Genomic DNA, 21,721 nt, shown 5'->3' with positions numbered 1-21,721 from the left:
AAATAAATTGTAAGATATTTAAAGTGTACATATACCATGGTGATTTGATATACATTGTGAAAAGATCCCCTCCACCTAGTTAATTATTAACACAACCAACACCTCACATATTTGTCTTTGTGTGTGTGAGAGAGCATTTGAGTTCTACTCTTTTAGCAAATTTCAATTATACAATGCAGTGTTATCCTATAGTCATCGTGTTTTACATTAGATCCTCATAAACTATATGGTTTTCTAGATGAGAGGACCCAATATTATAAAGATGTTGGTTCTCCCCAAAGCAATCTATGGACTCAGTGTAATCCCAATCAAAAACCCCAACAGGTTGCTTTTTTTTTTTTCTCTTGGAACTTGGCAAGATGACTCTAAAATGTATTGAGAAGTATAAAGGACCAAGGGTGGGTTAGATACTCTTGAAGAAGAAAAAGAAGGTAGAAAGACTTGCTCCACCAGCTCCCAAGACTTATTAAAAAGGCAGCTGCGGTACTGGTGCAGACATAGACAAATAGACCATGGACCAATGAGATAGAATAGAAAGACCAGATACAGACTCAGACATATAGAGATAATTGGTTTATGCTGAAGTGGCATTCCAGAGAGCAGTGGGGAAAGGATCTTTTCAATAAATGGCGATGGAAAAATTAGGTATCCATATAGGGGGAAAAAAAGGAGAGAAAATAAAGTAGATGTCTACCTCACACCATATGCAAAAAACTCCAAATGGATACAGACTTAAATGTGAAAGATAAAACTTTAAAGCATGCACATACATATGCTTTATATATGTATGTATGTATATACACACACATATCTTCATGAACTCAGGATATGAAAAGATTTCTTCTATGACATAAAAATCTGGTCAAAACTTATATATTTGAAGAACATCTCTTCATCAAAAGGTAACATAAAGGCAAATAGCCGCATAATGAGAGAATATATTGGCCACACCTGTAACTGACAAAATATTAGGATCCAGAATATACAAAAATTCTTAAATCAATGAAAAGATAATCCAAGCTGAGAAAAATAGGCAAAATAACTTGAATAGCCTCTCCACAGAAGAGGAAATAAAAATACCAAAAACCATGAGTTCTCAACTTCTCTAATAAATAATCAGAGAAATGCAGTTAAACCATAATGAGATTCTACCCTATATCGTCAGTTAGCTAAAAATAGAACTACTGGCAAAGTGTTGGTGAGGGTGTGGAACAATAGGAATTGGTGGTAGAAACTGAGAATTGTTATGTACTGATACTTAGGAATAGTTTAGCACGCTGTAGTACAATTGAAGGTACATATGCATACCTTATGATCCAGCAATTCAACTGCTAGCTACGTACGCTGGAGAGACTTGGCACTTAATACACAAATATACATGTAGAGAATATTCTTTTTTTTCCCCAATAACTTTTTTTTTGCAACAGAAACGTTGCAAAATAATGCAATGAATGTAATGAAGTCTTAATAGATGGTGTTTAAGCAAAACATGGTAGCTAGTGGAAGGAGCATACATGAGCTTTGAAGTCAGTAATACCTGACTTGAAATTTCAGTTCCACCTATTAGTTGTGTGGCCAAAGGCAATCTATTAATATTTGTGAGCCTCAGTTTTCTCATCTGTAAATTAGAGGTAATCATATGCCTACCATATTATATATTATAAGGAATAAATACATTAATGCATTAAAGCACTGAGCATAAATGCCTGAAAGCATAGTAGTTGTCCAGTAAATTATGGTTGTTATTAGTAATTTTTTATTATTGTTAAAAATGATAATGATGTATTTTATCATTTATCTGTATTAAAGACAGAAAATATTTTTTAAAAATTTGTTGCACTGGGCTTCCCTGGTAGCGCAGTGGTTGAGAGTCCGCCTGCCGATGCAGGGGACGTGGGTTCATGCCCCGGTCCGGGAGGATCCCACATGCCGCGGAGAGGCTGGTCCCGTGAGCCTTGGCCGCTGAGCCTGCGCGTCTGGAGCCTGTGCTCCGCAAGGGGAGAGGCCACAACAGTGAGAGGCCCGCGTACCACAAAAAAAAAAAAAAATGTGTTGTGCTCAAAAGCTTACAAATACAGAGGCACATTTTTTTTCTTCTCATTTTCTATTATAACTTCAATAATAGACAGTATAGACCAATGGGATAGCATGACCATGTCAAAAATGATTTTATAATTTAAAAAATTATGCAGAATTAAAAACTTCGTTTGAAGAAATAAAAAACCAACTATGATTTTATCAAAAGTAGATGGATACTGAAGCGTGAAAAAGTTAAATAACTTTATCAAGAAGCAATATCAGAAATAGAATATAGGCTTCCTAATTTTTAGCCCAGATCCTGCACATTAAATTATAATATCAGCAATTATTTTTATTTTTTTATTTTATATTGGAGTACAGTTGATTAACAATGTTGTGTTAGTTTCAGGTGTACAGCGTAGTGATTCAGTTATACATATACATGTATCTATTCTTTTTCAAATTCTTTTATTTTTAAAGAAAACTGAATTAAGTAAGAGTAGCCTTTAGCCCTAATGCTAAGGCCTTCATTGCCTTGACTGCAAAATGAATGAAGTCATGTGAAAAACCCCTGGAGCCCCTTTAATCTCCAGTGAAATTTGATTCTATGTCTGAAGTCTCTGCAACTGACCACCAGAACCACAGTCATCTTTTCCTCTTGGGAACTCTTTTCTGTACCCCACTATTTACCTTTCCAAACCAGTCACAATTGTGTTGTAATACTGTATGGTTACTTTTATTTTCATAAGCATATCCTCTATCTCCAGTTAGATTGGAGATACAGACCTTTTCTTACGTGCCTTTGTGTTTATAAGCTTTTGAGTGCAAAAAAAGATTTTTTTAATATCATTTCCGTCTCCTAATAGCACCTAACATAGTGCTTTACAAAATAAATGCATTTAAGGATGATGACTGTCAGACTGCAGTTAAAAAAATTGCGTAGCCATCAAACATGGGCATAGGATTCATGGATTCTGCTTCAAAAGCAATGTTGTTTGTTTTCCTTTGTTCCAGAAAGATTCCGTGAAGCGAATATTTTCTGGCATTCAGCCTACAGGAATCCCCCACCTCGGCAATTACCTGGGAGCCATTGAGAGCTGGGTGAGATTACAGGATGAGCATGACTCCGTGCTGTACAGCATCGTTGACCTACATTCCATCACTGTCCCCCAAGACCCAGCCATCCTCCGGCAGAGCATCTTGGACATGACGGCTGCTCTTCTCGCCTGCGGCATAAACCCAGAGAAGAGCATCCTTTTCCAGCAATCTCAGGTCAGCTTCTCAGATTAGAACCGAGAAAACATTTATTTTCAGATTGAAGAAAAAATCGAATGGTTTATGTAACTCCTGTTTTTGATTCTTTTTTTGACCCTTCAAGTGTGACTTCATCAAATGCGGCTGTTTCATTTTCATGTTTTCCCTATATTCATATCATTGAGCATTATTATAATGCAATAGTATTTTCAACTTTCCCTCCACTGTACTAGGTAAGTTTATAATGCTTCATAAACCAAAAAGTTGTATCCCATTAGTACTTCTAACCCTGGAATTGTTTTTCTGTACTGGGTTGCATTCAAACAGATGAATTCATGCTGTTGACTAGCCTCCTGGTGATGAGGGATAGAATTTAGCGACCGATGGTTTTACGTAACTCCAATGTTGCTTTATTGGGTATTGCATTTGGAAGGTCTATTGGATAATTCCCATTGTTCATTCTTCGTATAATAACTTTTGAGAAGATTTGAGAGAACTAGCTGGGAAATTGGAAGACAATGTCCAGTGTCTTGAGTCCAAGCCAAGAAAGGCTTTAGAACAAAGCCAAAATATTTGACTCATATCTTTACTATGGATGAATCAGTTTACTCTTGGACAGGCAGATAGCCTGGACTAGAGACAAGGCGCTTAAGAGACTCCCTAGCAAAGAAGGTGAAAATTTTAACTGGATCGTGCCCTTATTACATGTCTGCTTTAACCTGGTGACAAAGCCCCAGCCAAGGAATGGTATGTTATACATGTTTTGGCACATGTTAACATGTATGCATGTATGGAACATGTTATACATGTGTACAACTCCTTTCTTGATCATAAACTTCTGACAATCATTATTTTTGTATATATTTAATCACCCACAGAACTTAATGTAATGATTTACACAGAGCAACCATTTAAAAATATGTAATCAATGAAGAGTATCTTCAAAAAATAAATGCAGTTATCAACTTAAACTTGTTACCAGCTTAGAGATAATGTGATAGAATAATAGAATCTAATCATTAAAATGACCATAAAAGCAATTTACCTCAATTTCCTTTTTTACAGTTGGTCAGGAAGCGTTTCCTTACGTATGGCTTTTCAGATTCAATCTTGGACAGATGTAATTGTTATCAGGTACTTGCTTATATTGAGCAAACACCCGCCTCCCTGTAACTTCTAGCCACTCATTTAACTCCTTGCTAAAAATACATAATAAATCAACTCTGTCTTCCACGTGACTGCTCTTCCAAACTTGGAGGCATTAATTGTGCACCACCCTTACCCTCCAGGTCCTTGTTCCACAGGCCTTACCTTCTTCAAATTAGCTTACCCTAGATCTCTCACCCTCTTGGTTGTCCTACCTCAGAAGCACTCCTACCTTCTCTCTGAAAGGAAGGTGCCTCTCATATTTCATGAAGCAATGTTTATCTAAACTCTTCACATCCATCTCTGAAATTATAATGCTGGTCATCTTTAGAGCCAGTTTTGGAGTCACCTAATGCATTTTCCAAAGCATACCATCTTCACTCCATCTTAACTGTTTTTGATACAAGCTCTCTTTTGATCCTTATGTGATATTCTTTTTAAAAATTGTATTCTCAGTACTTATTTCCGTACTTCTTGTAGGTGAAAATGTCTAATCTCCACAAAGTAACCACTTGTCAGTTGCTCTTTAAAGTGACCTTTAAAATTAAAGGCTTATTTACAATCACATCCAGTACTTGCACTTTGAGCTCATAGCCCCAGAAATGATTACCATATTCTAAAACTGTTCTCCTTTGTGAAGGATTTTTGTGACCTCCATAAATGTATAAAATTTGCAGTAATTGAGGTATCTTCTTCCACATGGTACATTGTTGTTCAAAATAGCAATTGAAAGAGTAACCCACAATATGGGAGACTTTGTAAGAACGTTCTCATAAGTGAGGGATAAAAAAATTCACCTTCCCTTTGGTTTTTTTATGTTACAAAATGAGCTCACTGGTTCCCAAACTAGTGAGCTCATTATGTGGGTCTAGGTCAGAGAGTGGAGGCAAATGGTGTTGCCTGTTTCCTCAGTGGCCTCTAAATTGGCTCCCAGTTCCCCCTCCTACCATCCCTGACTTCAGCTCCCTTGGGGGAATTTCGATAGTTTGCCAGTAAAATTTGAAGGAAGTACTCATCAGCCCACATTCCACAATTTGTCCCACAAAGACAGTATTAAAGACTTCCTCAGGTGTCTTTCTGTCCTCAAGACATGCTTGGTCTGGGCCATTTCCTTCTTTAACTCGGGCCACCAACCTTATTACAACTCAGTGGATGGACTGGATATTTTATCAGATTTTCTTTCCTTTTTAAAATATTTAATAAAGAAAACTTTAAATATATGCAGAAGAGTAGAGAGAAGAGTATACTCTACCCCCGTCATTTACTCACATTTTGTGATTTGTCTCGCCAATGTTGTTTTCTTTGTTGAAGTATTTTATAGCAGATACCACACATCATGACATTTCATGCCCTAAATATTTCAGCATGCCTGTCTATAAACTAAGGAAATTTTCTTACATAACCACGATACTGTCATCACACCTAACAAGTTAATGATAATTCCATATTATCTTCTAATACCCAGTCCATGTTCAAATTATGCTGATTCTTCCAAAATGTCTTCCAAAATGTTGTCTTGTTGGAATGATGATCCAACCAAGGTCTATGCATCACATTTGATTATGGATCTTAAAGTCTCTTTTTATTTCATGCCTTTTGATTTGTTGATCAAGTTTTATTTCCTTGAAAGTTAATCCTTCTGCACTTAAAAAAATTTTTTAAACTTTGGTTTTTATGCTCCCACTTTTTTCTTTTTTTTTTTTCCTGATGTGGTATGTATTTTTTTAATTGAAGTATAGTTGATTTACAGTGTTGTGTTAATATCTGCTGTACAGCAAAGTGATTCAGTTATATATATATATACGTTCTTTTTTATATTATTTTCCATTATGGTTTATTACATAAATATTGAATATAGTTCCCTGTGCTGTACCATAGCACCTTGTTGTTTATGCATTCTATATATACTAGTTTGCATCTGCTAACCCCAAACTCTCACTCCATCCCTCCCCCACTCCCCTTCCCCATTGGCAACCACAAGTCTGTTCTCTGTGACTGTGAGTCTGTCTATGTTTTGCAGATAAGTTCATTTGTATGCTCCCACTTTTTTCATGCCTTTGATATGTTAATCAGGTTTTCATTTATTTGCTATAAAATTAGCTCTTTTGGACATAAAAATAAACCTAATTTTTTGTGCTTCCTCTTTTCACTAATCTGTGTTAGCTGATGTTTAATGGCTATAAACTGCCATCCTACATAGTTGCTTATCACCATTTATAATAGTTTGACTAGAAACGATGCTTACTTAGTGCCTATGGAGTGCCTAGAAAGGAGTGCCTAGATATCAGTTCCTCTAGAATGCTGTAAAGCTTCAAGCGGTTCATGGAGGATGATGGGAAGTTCTTCCTGATGCTTTATCTTGAAACTGTGAAGGCATGTATTGGCTTTTGCTTCTTAGGACCATTCTCAAGTAGAAGTATATTAACTAAGCTAGTCTCCTTGAAACAATTATTATTTTAAAGACCTGGCCCCATATTTGCCATGTTCTAGTAGGTGAAAGAATCATCATGGTGTTTGTATTTTATGTCTTGCTCTCCAAAAGTCAATTAATTAACAACTGTCTTTATCAACCTGTGGAGTTTTCAGTAGAGGGGGGATTGAAAAGAAAATAGAGCATCTTTAAACGTGTAAGATTTACCAGCCGTTTCATGTATATGACCTCTCTTTTAATCTTCAAAACAGTGCATGAGTTAGGCATTACTGTTTTTTTCACAGATGAATAAATTAAGGTATAAAGAGATTAAGTAATCAGAAAATCTCTGAGAGGTGCCTGGTACTTAGTAAATGCTTAATAATATCTTCTTAATTAGCTACCTGAGGTCATAACAGCTTGTAGGTGGCAAATCCAGGACTCTTTTTTCTTCCTAAGGCACTACTTTTAGAAGCTATATAGACAGTTTCTGACTTACAGTGGTTCAACTTATGATGGTTTGAAAGCAATATGCATTCAGTAGAAGCTGTACTTTGAATTTTGGGTGTTGATCTTTTTCCAGGCTGGCAATATGTAGTACGATATTCTCTTGTGGTACTGGGCAGCAGCAGGGAGCTGCAGCTCCAGGTCAGCCGCGAGATCACCAAGGTAAACAACCGAGACACTTACAACCATTCTGTTTTTCACTTTCAGTACAGTATTCAATAAATTACATGAGATATTCAACACTTTATTATAATATAGGCTTTGTGCTGGATGATTTTGCCCAATTATAGGGCTAATATAAGTGTTCTGAGCACGGTGAAGCTATGATGTTCGGTAGGTTAGGTGTATTATATGCATTTTCAACTTACAATATTTTCAGCTTAACCATGTGTTTATCAAGCCGTAACCCCATTGTAAGTTGAGGAAGATCTTTACTCATGGGGAGAGAATATTTTTCGGTCTCCCACCATGCCTTTGCCTCAGGAGCTGATGGCAGAGGGGCAGTGCAGAGCCAGAGCTGACCTGAAGACCCTGGACTACTAAATTACCCTCTCACTCCTGCTTCAGTCTCACAAATCGATGGTCCATTCCCCACATTGTAGCCACGGTCATCTTTCTACTTAGAATACATCAGCACCTCTCTCCTACCCTCAAGGTAAAAATTTAAACTCAGTTTCTAGAAAGCCCTTCGAGCATGAGGCCGCTGAGAACATCAGGTCAGTGTTTCTTCCACTCCACCACTTTTTATCACAGGTTATTTTGTGTTCAAATGATCTGATTAACTTTTACCAATAATTTTTTAAAGCAGAAGTTAGAGTATTTTCTTCTGGGTTGTTTGTTTGTTTGTTTTTATATATTTATTTTATTTATTTATTTTTGGCTGCGTTGGGTCTTCGTTGCTGCGCGTGGGCTTTCTCTAGTTGCGGCGAGCAGGGGCTACTCTGTTGCGGTGCGTGGGCTTCTCATTGCAGTGGCTTCTCTTGTTGCGGAGCACGGGCTCTAGGTGCATGGGCTTAGTTGCTCCATGGCATGTGGGATCTTCCCGGACCAGGGCTCAAACCTGTGTCCCCTGCATTGGCAGGCAGATTCCTAACCACTGTGCCACCAGGGAAGCCCCTCTTCTGGTTTTATTTTGAGAAAAATTGATAAATCAATTCTTAACTTATAAAACATAAATTAGAGGTTATTTGTGTAATTTTAACAAGGTTTTTTCGTTAATTTCTTTATATTGGGAATTTTGCAGTACATTTAAGCATTTAGTTGATCACTGAATATGATAGGAATTTAGAAAATAATTAGAATTAAAATGTTGGGAGCCAATACCAGTTAAAATTAGTTATAACTACATCTCCTCACAGACAATTATTTCCAAATAAAATGAAGAATTTTTGAAATTGTGAGTTAGAGAAAAATACTTTTTATATTATGTAAGGGCTCTTTTCATGTATATCCACTGTGTTAAGCGAAGTACTTACAGATAAATATAAAGACTAGTTCCCCAGGTGCCATTGTTGGACACCAGAGTAAGTTCTAGTAATTATTTGAAATAGGGAAAGAGTTTAACTATGTTATAATGTTGACTTTACCGATAATTTTTATCTCCAGTGCTTTGCATTCTTTCTCAGCGGTCTGACTGGAACGATTTAGACTTACTAAAGATTTTTCTCATTATTTTCTTTTTCTTTCTTTCCCACCGGCCCCTAGTCATGGTGCTTCCCCTACAATATGTTTGCCATATGTGGAGAATTTTACAGAGCCTCTCCTCTGAAAGGTGTGTGTGTGCACGTGCGCATGTGTGTGAGTGAGTGAGAGAAAGAGAGAGTGGGAGGGAGAGGGAGAGGGATCGCCTGCTTATGTGTGTGCTTGGCAGAGGTTTCCATGCCAATACCAAAGTCAGTGGTCTCTTATTTCTAGCAGGCCCGAGTGCAGATCCAGTCTGATTCCCACAGCTGCCTCTGAGGTGCATGTTTCCACATCTTTAGTTGTTACTTTGCTTGGGATTGAATCACCCTGCAGATGGAAGATAAAAGCTGGAGTTCATAGCTTTAGGCACTGGCTTTCTGCCAAGGCTGGGAGAAAAGGACAGTTTTCGACCATCAGACATCATGTTACAGAGGGTCCAAAACAGTCCAGGGAAGAGTCGAGGGAGAAGAATGGAATATGCAGCTTTGGAATGTGGCCTCATTCTCTAATTAGAGGTAGGTTTTGTTTCCCAGGAAACTATAATCAATAATAACAATAAAGGAAAGGAGGCTATGGAGGAACGAATTTCCGAATAAGGGCCAAAGGAACTGACTACTTGAATCTTGGCTCACTGAATACAAACAAAAGTTGTACCTGACCCATTCATTGTCCCTTATCTTAGAGGTAAAAAGCCAAAGCCTAAACTAGGACAGAGAATCTTTTGTGTTTTCACTTATTCTGGTAATTTTGGAAGCATATTTGAGTACATATTTGTATTTGTTAAACTCTCAAGCTGTTAGGCTACCAACAACAGGTGTACATTCAACTCGTAATAGGAAGGAAGCAAACAGACCTCTATGTAGGTTAATGGTCTTGAGGAATCTATTTGTAAAATTGGTGTCACTTCCAAAGTTTCCAGGGAGAGACAAAAGTTCTAAATGGCCCATGGCATAAATAATAAAGAGAAGTTAGGAAAATTATTATATAACTCAAACTCCTCCTGTTATATTTCCTTCTCTAAAAAGTTTCCACTAGTACCACTTCCTTGCCTAGATCTATACTCATGTGTGACTTGAGAAGCTGTAGTATTTGTGCTGCTTGCATCCTGGACTACAGGGTTAGGTCGTATCTTAATGACACCTCCAAGAAGAGTTATTTTTTACTATCAGGGCAGTAGTGGAAAGAGTATGGGCTTTGAAGCCAGATACAGTTTGAATCTCACTGTGATCTCTTCTTGTAGTGACACACTGGGCAAGTTACTGAAGCTCTCTGAACCCCCTTTTTAATGTCTATAATAGGGATATTTAAATAATATGTATAATTCCTGGCAGATGTTAACTTTCTCTCTCACCCTACATCACCACACACATATTGTCCCCACCCCAGGCTCCTTGATTTGTTTAAGGGTAGAGCGGATTTGGAAGGTGGAGATCAAATTAATGACAGTGCCTGTCTTTATACTCAATAACAAACTATTTTTACAGGCGTTTGTTATCAAAGGTTTTCCAGGACTTTTTAAGAAATATTTCAGACATTCAGAAAAGTACGAAGGCAAATGGCTGCTTTTTGAAATGCTAACCTTTTGGCATAGTTGCTGCATGTAGTTTCTGGGGTTTTTTAAAATTAATTTTTATTGGAGTACAGTTGCTTTACAATGTTGTGTTAGTTTCTACTGTATAGCAAAGTGAATCAGCTATATGTATACATATATCCCCTCTTCTTTGGATTTCCTTCCCATTTAGGTCACCACAGAGCACTGAGTAGAGTTCCCTGTGCTATACAGTAGGTTCTCATTAGTTATCTGTTTTATGCATAGTGTCAGTAGTGTATATGTGTCTGTCAAACGTTACAAGTACAGTCGAAACTTTCTATTTAGCTCTCTCTAACCCCATTATGTTTCCTGCCTCCCCAGAGGTAACCACTATACTGAATTTAATACTCATCATTCCCATGTACGTGTTTCTATTTGTATTGCATATAATTTGGCCGTAACAATCCATATCATTTATTTTGTATGTTTAAAAACTTTATGTAAATAGCATCATGCTGCACAAATCTTCCTGCATCTGTATTTTTGTGTGCAACATTAGTTATGTGTTCGAGATTTATTCATTTTGACTGCTCTACAATATTCCATTGTCTGGCTCTATCACAATTTATTTATCTATTTTCCTGGCAAAGCGTATTTAGATTTTTTCCAACTTTTTTGTTACTGCAAATACTACTACAGTGGGCATACTTCTATATGCTTTTTGTGTACATCTGAAAGGCTTTTCTAGGTGTACATACATAAGAGTGGAATCATGAGGATATACGACATGTATATATATCATCAGTGTTAGTGGATATTGCTAGATTGCTCTCCAAATTGGTATTCCAATTTACATTCCCAACAAGTGAAGAGTTCCTTTTGGTCTATGGCAATATTTGGTATAATTAGACATTTTACTTTGGCCATTATAAAGGATAGAATATGCTATCTTGTTTTAATTTGCATTTTTGGTTTTGTGAGCCTCTCTATCATACCTTTCTTTTCTATTTCATTAGTTTCATTGTTTCCTCTCTTGTTTCTGTTTTCTTTGAAATTACTTTGTTGTTATTTTTCTAACTTCTTAAGTGGACCTCATTAATTTTTAGCCATTCTTCTTTTCTAATATAATTATAAATACTCATTTCCTTCTAAGTACTGTTTTATCAGCATCTACAAAGTTGTGATATGTAGTATTTTCACTATAACTCATTTGTAAATGATTTCTAATTTCTATTATTTCTTGTCTGATCTGTGATTTATTTAGAAATATGTGTTTTAATTTCCAAACGCATGACTCTTTTTCTAAAACCCATTTTACCCACTTGAATGACTAAAATTAAAAATACTGATAGTGCTAAGTTTTGGTAAGGATGTGGAACAACATGACCTCATACATTGCTGTTAAGAGTATAAAATGACAATTTCTTATAAAATTAAACATACACTTACCAAGTGACACAGCAGTTTCACTCCTAGGTATTTACCAAAGAGAAATGCAGACATTGCCTGCAAAATGACTTATACGTAAGTGTTCATAGTGTTTTTGCTCACAATAGTTCCAAACTAAAAACACCCAAATGTCCATCAATGAATGAATAAATAATTGTAGAATATTCAATCAATGGAATATTATTAAACAGTGAAAAGGAGTCTGTAACAACATGAAGGAATAGCAGAAACATTATGCTGAAAGAAGCCAAGAACAGAAGAATTCATATTATATACTAACATTTATATGATATTCTAGAACAGGCAGAACTAATCCATAATAACAAAAAACAGATCAGTGGTTTCCGGGAGCAGGGATGAGGGAAGGGTGAGGAATAAACTGCAAAACTGTGTGAGGGAACTTTTGGGGGACATTGAACTGTTCTATATCTTGACTGGTGTGATGGTTACACATGTATAGATTTGTCAGAACTCCGTGGACTGAGCAGCTAAAATGGGTCCATCTTATTGTTTGTACTTTATGCCTCACTAAAGTTGACTTAGTATTAAAAAAATTTTTTTAATGAGTAGGCACTTAGGATATATAAGTCAAAAGAAAAGAAGAACCCACAGAACTGTGTGAGAACACTACAGGTATTTCAATATAGTTGTCATTCAAACATTTAAAATAACAAAGGTAAAATAAATATGGCATAAAAATTTCATCTGAGCTTTGAGTCACCCATTCACAATGAAACCAAGAAACAACCTGCTCGCAAGTTTAGTCAGTAAACTAATTATTTTGTTTGCTGTTGTAACATGTTCCCTAAACTTCTTGTAAAACCAGCAAAAAGCCGCATGAAACCAAGTGTTACAACTGTTGACCCCACTCCAAGGAAAGTATTAAAAAAGAGTAGCTCTGGGACTTCCCTGGTGGCACAGTGGTTAAGAATCTGCCTGCCAATGCAGGGGACATGGGTTTGAGCCCTGGTCCGGGAAGATCCCACATACCACGGAGCAACTAAGCCCGTGTGCCACAACTACTGAGCCCGTGTGCCACAACTACTGAGCCCGTGTGCCACAACTACTGAAGCCCATGCTCCACAAGAGAGGCCACCGCAATGAGAGAAGCCCGCGCACCACAACGAAGAGTAGCCCCCGCTTGCCGCAACTAGAGAAAGCCCGTGCACAGCAACGAAGACACAACGCAGCCGAAAATAAAAATAAATTAATTTTTTAAATAAAGAGAGCAGCTTTGCCGAGGATAGTGCTTTGAATTAGACTGAAGGGATATTTACTGCCAAGAATTTTAGGGAATTTTAGTCAACAGTTGAAAAGAGTTTAAAATAAGAATATGAAAATCATCTTATGATTTAAGACTTCCATCATTTTTGTTTGTTTTTAGATGATTTTTTAATTCATGTTTTTCCTTGTTTAAACATTATTTATCCAAATCAAAACAATAACAAATATATGTAGGGAGAGACATCATTTACAAACATATTTTGTACTTATTTGTTATATACTACAGGATAAAGAACACAACCCAGGGTTGTGTTGTTTTTTTTTTTTTAAATGAAACGCAATGTGATCTCTAATTTACCTGTGCTTAGTCTTTTCTTCTTATACTTCTTTACTACTCTGATTCATTGATATATTAACTGCTCATTCCTTTTAATCTCCAGAATTCTGTCCTGAGGTAGGTAGGTAGGTAGGTAGATAGATAGGTAGATAGATAGATACATAGATAGATACATAGATAGATCTATTCCATATTTTTTATTTTTTCTGCCCTCTTGAAGTCTCATCTACTTTTGTAACTTTCAGCCATTTTCTCTCAAATCTTGTCTCTTTCCCTGACCTTTCTTCCTAGTTTTTCGTGTTTCTAGCAGTCTTCTAGACTTCTCTCTCTGGATATCTTTCCAAAATCTCAATTTCAACATATCTGAAACCAGATCTTTCCTTTTTACCTCTAACCAGCCCCTCCACTTGAATTTTTAAAATAATTTGGGATGAAATTCACATAACATAACATTAACTACTTTTTCCCAACCTTAGATATATGTTTATAGTTTTTCTTTACACAGACTTTTTTTTTAAACTGAGGTAAAATACATGAATATAAAATGTACCATCTTAACCATTTTTTAAGTGTACAATTCAGTAGTGTTAAATATATTCATGTTACTGTGCAACCAATCTCCAGAACTGTTTCATCTTGCGAAACTGAAATCCTGTACCCATTAAACAGCTATTTCCTCCCCTCCCCCCAACCTCCAGACCCTGGCAACCACCATTCTGCTTTCTGTCTCTATGAGTCTGACTGTTCTAGATAATTCATATGAGTAAAATCATACAGTATTTGTCTTTTTGTGACTGGGCTCATTTCACCTAACATACTGTCCTCCAGGTTCATCTATGCTATAGCATGTGTCTTAATTGCCTTCTTTTTTAAAGCTGAATAATATTCCATTGTGTATATATATCACATTTTGTTTATCCATTCATTCATCTGTCAATGGCTATTCGGGTTGCTTCTCCCTTTTGGCTATGTTTAATAATGCTGTTGTGAACATGAGTATACAAATAGCTCTTTAAGATCCTGCTTTGTATTCTTTTTTTTTTTTATCAAAGTATAGTTGATTTACACTATTGTGTTAGTTTCAGGTGTACAGCAAAATGATTCAGTTATATTAATTCTTTTCCATTATAGTTTATTACAAGTTATTGAATATAGTTCCCTGTGCTATACAGTGAATTCTTGTTGTTTCTTTTGTGTATAAACCCAGAAGTGATATTGCTGGATCACATGGTAATTCTACTTTTAATTTTTTTAGGAATCACCATACTGTTTTCCATAGCAGTTGGACCATTTTACTTTCTGACCAACAGTGCACAAGGGTTCCAATTTCTCCATCCTCATCAACAGTTGTTATTTTCTTTTTTGTATGTGTGGGTTTTCTTGGGTTTTGTGGGGTTTCTGTAATAGTAGCCTTCCTAATGGATATGAGGCAATATCTCATTTTATAGTTTTAATTTGCATTTCCCTAATCACTAGTGATGTTGAGCATCTTTTCATATGCTTGTTGACCATTTGTATAACTTCCTTGGAGAAATGACTCTTCAAGTCCTTTGCCCATTTTTTAATCAGGTTGTTTTTGTTGTTGTTGAGTTGTGGTAGTTAGTTCTTTATTTTCTCCCACTTCACAGTTTGCCTTTTCACTTTGTTATGTCCTTTGATGAACAATAGTATTTAATTTAATGTAGTTCCCAAAATCTTCATTACTTTTTAGGACCTAAGTTTTGGGGTCTATCATATATACACACATGAAAATTTAACATAAAATTTACTCAAGAAATAAATTTTATAAAAACAACAATAAACTGTCTGCCATCTCGTCCTCTACAGGATAGCTCTCTTATTCGGGGGGGGGGGCGTGTTTATGGTAGATTGTTATCATTCCTAATTATTCATGTTCATTTCCTGTAAGGACAATGATCAGCAAACTTTTTTTCTGCAAGAGCATAGATAGTAAATAGTTTAGGCTTTGCAGGCCACATGTGCTGTCACCCTCTTCACCACCACCTCTCCTCCTCCTCCTATTCTTTTTCCTTCTCCTTCTTCTCTTTTTTTATATTTGACTACCCTTTAAAAATGTAAAAACCATTCTTAACCCATGGGCTGAATAAAAACAATCCACAGGTCAGATTTGGCCTGTGAGTAGCAGTTTGCTAACCCATATGTATGAAGATTATATGTCCTCATCCATTGCCACATGACTGACAGTGCCTTGGATAGGAGAAGCATCTGTTCCTACTCCACTCATGTTGGGCTTGTCCACGTGACTTGCTTTACCCAATGGAAAGTGAGTGAGCGTGTTATACACCATGCCCAAGTAGGACCTTTACAAGCCATTCCATGTTCTAACTCTCTTGCTCTTCCTTCCTTCTAACTCCTTCAGTTTGGGTCCTGGAATGAGAAGGTATGTAAAGCAGAGGAAAAGCCAGCCTACAGCTACTAATATGTGATGTGAATGAGCAAGAAACCATTGCTGTGGGCCGCTTATTTAGGGTTGTTACCCAGTATAGCCTAGAAAAAGCTGACTAATATACTGCTATAGGTAAAGAGGTACATATGTGTACACATACACACACATATACACACTAAGCAATAGGACTTAGACGGAGGTGACTTTTAAGTCTGGAGCAGGCTTATAGAAGCTACTTATTTAGCTTTGGAAATATTGAACTAAGAAAAAAGCATAGAAGAATCCAAACGTGTACAGATAGATATTCATTGGCAAAGATAATACTGACAGGAGGCAGACCAGTTGAAGAGAGTGAGTGAGAGTTTATCATTGATAACAGAGTTCTTTTAATTTAAGTTGATCCCCAAACAAGGTTCCTGTTAAGGGGATTTGTGATGAGGATGATAAGAGTCTAATAAAAATAACTCAGCATGAAATTGCTAGTTTCCGAGAGGAAATGATCAATGGGAATTTGTGAGTCTGAATAGTCTTCCAGGTGTCCTAACCAAAACTTATAGTACCTGATTCCTGGGAAGATAACATTTATATAGGAAGTAGTAAAATCCTAAGGGACACTTAGACATTTGATCTAAGATTTACTGAATCAGCTAATTGCTTGAATGGCTTTGATTGATACCTAGCAGCTGTATTTTTTTGGAATCATGCTATCCTGTACTCTCCTTGCTAATTAAATGTTTCTGAAAAAAGTTTAAATTCAGCAAAACACAGGGGCTAATATAACAGACATTCATGTTCCCAACACCAAGGATGAATATTGTTGACATTTTGTCATATTTGCTTGACTTCCTATATTAAACAAAGTTGAAGGACCCTTTAATTCTTTCCTTGCCCACTCCTTTCACCCCTCCTCCCTACATCCCTTTTCTCTATCCCCAGGCAACCAAATCTTGGACTTGACCTATATCAATCCAGCCAGTTTTTCACACTGGTTTTCATGTGTAATCCCATGAGTAAATATAATATTTTTAATTGTGTGCTTTAAAAAAAAAAATGATACAAGTGGTGCCGTATTGTAGAACCTTTCTGCAATTTTCTTTTTTCACACAGGGGTATGTTTTTGTGATCTCATGTTCGTACATCTAAATCTAGTTCATTTCTTCTATTTGCTGTATAGTGTGCCATTATATAAATAGGCCACACTTTATTTAGACATCACCCTATTAATAAACCTTTAATTTCATTCATGCATTCATTTAATACATATTTATTGAGCACTTACCATGTCCTAGGTCCTGTGTTATGTACTCACGTTACATCAGTGAAGAAAACAGACAAAAATCTTTGCCACCATAGTACTTACATTCTGTTGGGGTAACACAACATAAATAATAACTATAAATAATAACTATAACTAAGCCAAACATAAAGTATATTAGAAGGTGATAGGTTATATAGAAAAAGATTAAGGGGAATTGGGAGTGGCACTGAGGGAAACATGTTGCTATTGTAAACAGCATGGCTTGGTGAACCCCCTTGATAAGATGATATTAGAGCAAAGACTTAATGTGAGGGAGTTAGTGACCTGAATATCTGGGGGAAGAGAATTCCTATCAGAGAAAAGAGTCAGTGCAAAGCCCCTAAGGTGGGAGTATGCCTGGTGTATTCAGGGAACACAAGGAAGTCAGCATGTCTGGAGAAGAGGGAACAAAGCGGGTGAGGAGGAGGGTTGGAATCCAGACGTCACAGGGTTGAAAGGGAGGAGGTGATCATGATAGGCCATTGCAAGGACTTCGGCTTTTACTCTGAGAAAATGGGAAGTGCAGGATTTGGAGCAGAGAAGTGACGCAGTCTATGTTTGTCTTTTTGTGTTGTTTTTGGGGGTTTTTTTTGCAGTACGCGGGCCTCTCAGTGTTGTGGCCTCTCCCGTTGCGGAACACAGGCTCCGGACATGCAGGCTCAGCGGCCATGGCTCACAGGCCCAGCCGCTCCGCAGCCTGTGGGATCTTCCCAGACCGGGGCATCAACCCGCGTCCCCTGCATTGACAGGCAGGCTCTCAACCGCTGCGCCACCAGGGAAGCCCACGGTCTATGTTTTAAAAGGGTCACTTTGGCTATTGTTAAGAATAGACCGCATTGTAGCTAGGTTGGAAGCAGGGAGACCAGTTAGCAATCCAGGTGAGAGTTGATTGTGCCTCAGACCAGTGTGGTAGCAGCAGAAGAGGTGAAAGTGCTAAGAGATTCTGAATATATTTTGAAGGTAGAAACAACAAGATTTGCAGATGGATTAGGCATAGAGTATGAGAGAAATAGAGGAGTGAAGAATGACTCCAAGGTTTTTGCCTAAGTAACTGCAAGGGTAGAGTTGCCACCAACAGAAAGGACAGCTGTGGTAGAGCAGGTTTGGGAAGGAGGGGTCAGGAGCTCAGTTCTGGGTAGACTGAGTTTGAGATGTCCATTGGATATCCACACAAATATGCCGAATGGAGAGTTGGATATATGAATCTGGAGTTCAGCAAAGAGGTCTGGCTAGAGTTATACATTTAGAAGTCATCAGTTACACAGACCGTAGTTAAAGCCATGAGATGAGATGAAATTGCAAAGAGAGTGAGTGTAAAAAAGAATGTAAATAAAGAAACAAGGACTAAAACCTGGGTGTCTGCAATATTAAGGTCAGGGAGAAGAGAAGGAACCACACAAAGAGACTGAGAAGAAAAAGTATTGAAACTGGGAGAAAAACTACAATAATGCAGTGTCTGGGGAGCCAAGTGAAGAAAGTGAATCAAGGTGGAAGAAGTAACTAGTTGTGTCAAATGTGTTTAGTATGTCAGTAAGATAACAACTTTATCTTAACCATTAGCATTGCTGACTGGTGAGCGGTTGTAGTGGAGCAGTGGAGGTGAAACCTGATTGGAGTGGGCTTAAGTGAGAAGGGGGGGCTCGTCAAACACAGCAGCAGCTCTGGCCTCTTTTTCTTCATTGATGAGAACCCATTCTCCCCACTCATGTTTTGAAAGGATCTGGAGTTGGCTTTGATTTGAGGGCCGTCTATTCCTGTGGGGAGAAAAATTCCTGTCTGGAGGAAAGTGGAGATCATGCCAAAGATCAGAAAATCAGGACTACTCAAACTACATTATCTTTATTGCCACGGAATAACTAATGGATGATGCATCAAAGAACAGTTGTGATGAATTCCACCTGCATAGTTTTTTAAACAGCCTTATTGAGATAAAATTCGTACACCATACAATTCACTCACTTAAAGTGTACAATTTAATGACTTTTGGTGTATTCAGAGTTGTGCATCCATCGCCATAATCAAGTTTAGAGCATTTTCATCGCTCCGTGATGAAACCCAGTACCCATTGCCCCTCTCCCCTCTCCATGGCAACCTCCAATCCACTTTGCTTCCTATGGGTTTGCCTTTTCTGGACATTTCATACAAGTGGATTTTGTGATTGGCTTCTTTCACTTAACATAACGTTTTCAAGGTTTGTCTATGTTGTAATATTTATCAGTACTTCATTTGTTTTTATTGTGGAGTAGTATTCCATTGTATGGCTATACCACATTTTGTTCATTCATTCAGGATGAGTCAGTGAACATTTGGGCTGTTTCCACTTTTCCAGATGTTTTCCACATGAAAATGCTACTCTGAACTTGTGTATAAAGTTTTTGTATAGTTACGTGTTTTTGGTTATCTTGGTATACATCTAGGAATGGGATTGCTGGGTTATATGGTGACTCTATATTTAACATTTTGAAGGACTGTTAAAGGGTTTTGAAAGTGGCTGCACTACTCTGTATGAGAGCTCTACCACCAATGTACAGAGGGTCCCTAACTTAGGATGGTTCAAACATACGATTTTTCGACTTTACAATGGTGCAAGAGCAATAAACGTTCAGCAGAAACGGTACTTCGAACTTTGAATTTTCTTTTTTATTTTCCTGGGCTAGCGATACGCAGTTTGATACTCTCTGATGATGCTGGGCATCAGCGGCGAGCCACAGCTCCCAGTCAGCCACAAGATTACGAGGGCAGACAACTGACAGACACACTTACGACAGTTGCCCATACAACCAGTCTGTTTTTCGCTTTGAGTACAGTATTCAATAAATTGCATGAGATGTTCAACACTTTATTATAAAACAGACTCTGTGCTAATTTTGCCCAACTGTAGCTAATGTAAGTGTTTTGAGCATGTTTAAGGTAGGCTAGGCTAAGCTATGATGTTGTGTATGTTAGATGTATTAAATGCATTTTCAACTTAGGATATTTTCAACTCAATGATGGGTTTATCAGGAAGTAACCCCATTGTAAGTTGAGAAAGATCTGTATAAGAAGTCCAAGTTTTTCATTTCTTTCCCCAAATTTTTTTGTTGTCAGTCTTTTTTTAAGTATCATAATGAGTGTAAAGTGGTATCTCAATGTGTTGTTTTTCTCAATGTGATTTTGATTTGCAATTTCCTAATGACTAATGATGTTGAGCATTTTTTCATGTGCTTATTAGTCATTTGTATATCTTCTTTGAAGAAGTGTCTTTTCAAATCCTTTGCCCATTTTAAATTGGATTATCTGTCTTTTCATTGTTGAATTATGAGTTTTTTACGTAGTCTGGATACAGCTACCTTATCAGACATGATTTGCAAGTAACTTCTCCTATTTTGTGAACAGTCTTTCACTTTCTTGGTGGTGTCCTTTGAAACACAACATTTAAAAAAAATTTTTTTAACATCCTTATTGGAGTATAATTGCTTTACAATGATGTGTAAGTTTCTGCTTTATAACAAAGTGAATCAGTTACACATACACATATGTTCCCATATCTCTTCCCTCTTGTGTCTCCCTCCCTCCCACCCTCCCTATCCCACCCCTCTAGGTGGTCACAAACCACCTAGCTGGTCTCCCTGTGCTATGCGGCTGCTTCCCACTAGCTATCTATTTTACGTTTGGTAGTGTATATATTTCCATGCCACTCTCTCACTTTGTCACAGCTTACCCTTCCCCCTCCCCATATCCTCAAGTCCATGCTCTAGTAGGTCTGTTTCTTTATTCCCATCTTACCCCTAGGTACTTCATGACCTTTTTTTTTTTTTCCTCAGATTCCATATATATGTGTTAGCATACGGTATTTGTTTTTCTCTTTCTGACTTACTTACTCTGTATGACAGACTCTAGGTCCATCCACCTCCCTACAAATAACTCAATTTCATTTCTTTTTATGGCTGAGTAATAGTCCATCGTATATATGTGCCACATCTTCTTTATCCATTCATCTGTTGATGGACACTTAGTTTGTTTCCATCTCTGGGCTATTGTAAATAGAGCTGCAATGAACATTTTGGTACATGACTCTTTTTGAATTATGGTTTTCTCAGGGTATATGCCCAGTAGTGGGATTGCTGGGCTGTATGGTAGTTCTATTTGTAGTTTTTTAAGGAACATCCATACTGTTCTCCAGAGTGGTTGTATCAATTTACATTCCCACCCACAGTGCACGAGGGTTCCCTTTTCTCCACACCCTCTCCAGCATTTGTTGTGAAACACAACATTTTAAAATTTTGATGAAGACCAGTTTATCTGTTTTTTCCTTTCGTTGCTTGTACTATTGGTGTCATACGGACTAACAAATCACTGCTTAACCAAGGTCATGAATACCTACTCCTATTTTATTTCTAAGCAGTTTGTAGTTTTGGCTGTTATACTGAGGTCTGTGATCCATCTTGAGTTAAGTTTTATGTATAGTGAGAGGTAGG

At 37.3% G+C, this 21,721-nt stretch overlaps 1 protein-coding gene across 2 annotated transcripts in view; it reads left to right on the top strand.

Moving 5' to 3' along the window:
• Positions 1 to 21,721, top strand: part of WARS2 (tryptophanyl tRNA synthetase 2, mitochondrial) — an 86,446-nt gene that overhangs the window by 38,358 nt on the left and 26,367 nt on the right. For both annotated transcript variants that reach the window (XR_003005891.1, XM_024764935.1), the window contains exon 2: positions 3,034 to 3,291. Coding sequence is in view for 1 of the 2 variants with exons in the window: in XM_024764935.1 (XP_024620703.1) it covers positions 3,034 to 3,291 (258 nt within the window). In the remaining variant the exon portion in view is untranslated. The remainder of the gene's footprint in view (positions 1 to 3,033; positions 3,292 to 21,721) is intronic.

This window comes from Neophocaena asiaeorientalis, unplaced genomic scaffold (genome assembly GCF_003031525.2).
Source record: "Neophocaena asiaeorientalis asiaeorientalis breed wild unplaced genomic scaffold, Neophocaena_asiaeorientalis_V1.1 scaffold62, whole genome shotgun sequence".
In the NCBI taxonomy this organism is placed as follows: domain Eukaryota; kingdom Metazoa; phylum Chordata; class Mammalia; order Artiodactyla; family Phocoenidae; genus Neophocaena; species Neophocaena asiaeorientalis.
This window is presented reverse-complemented; position numbering and strand designations above follow the sequence as displayed.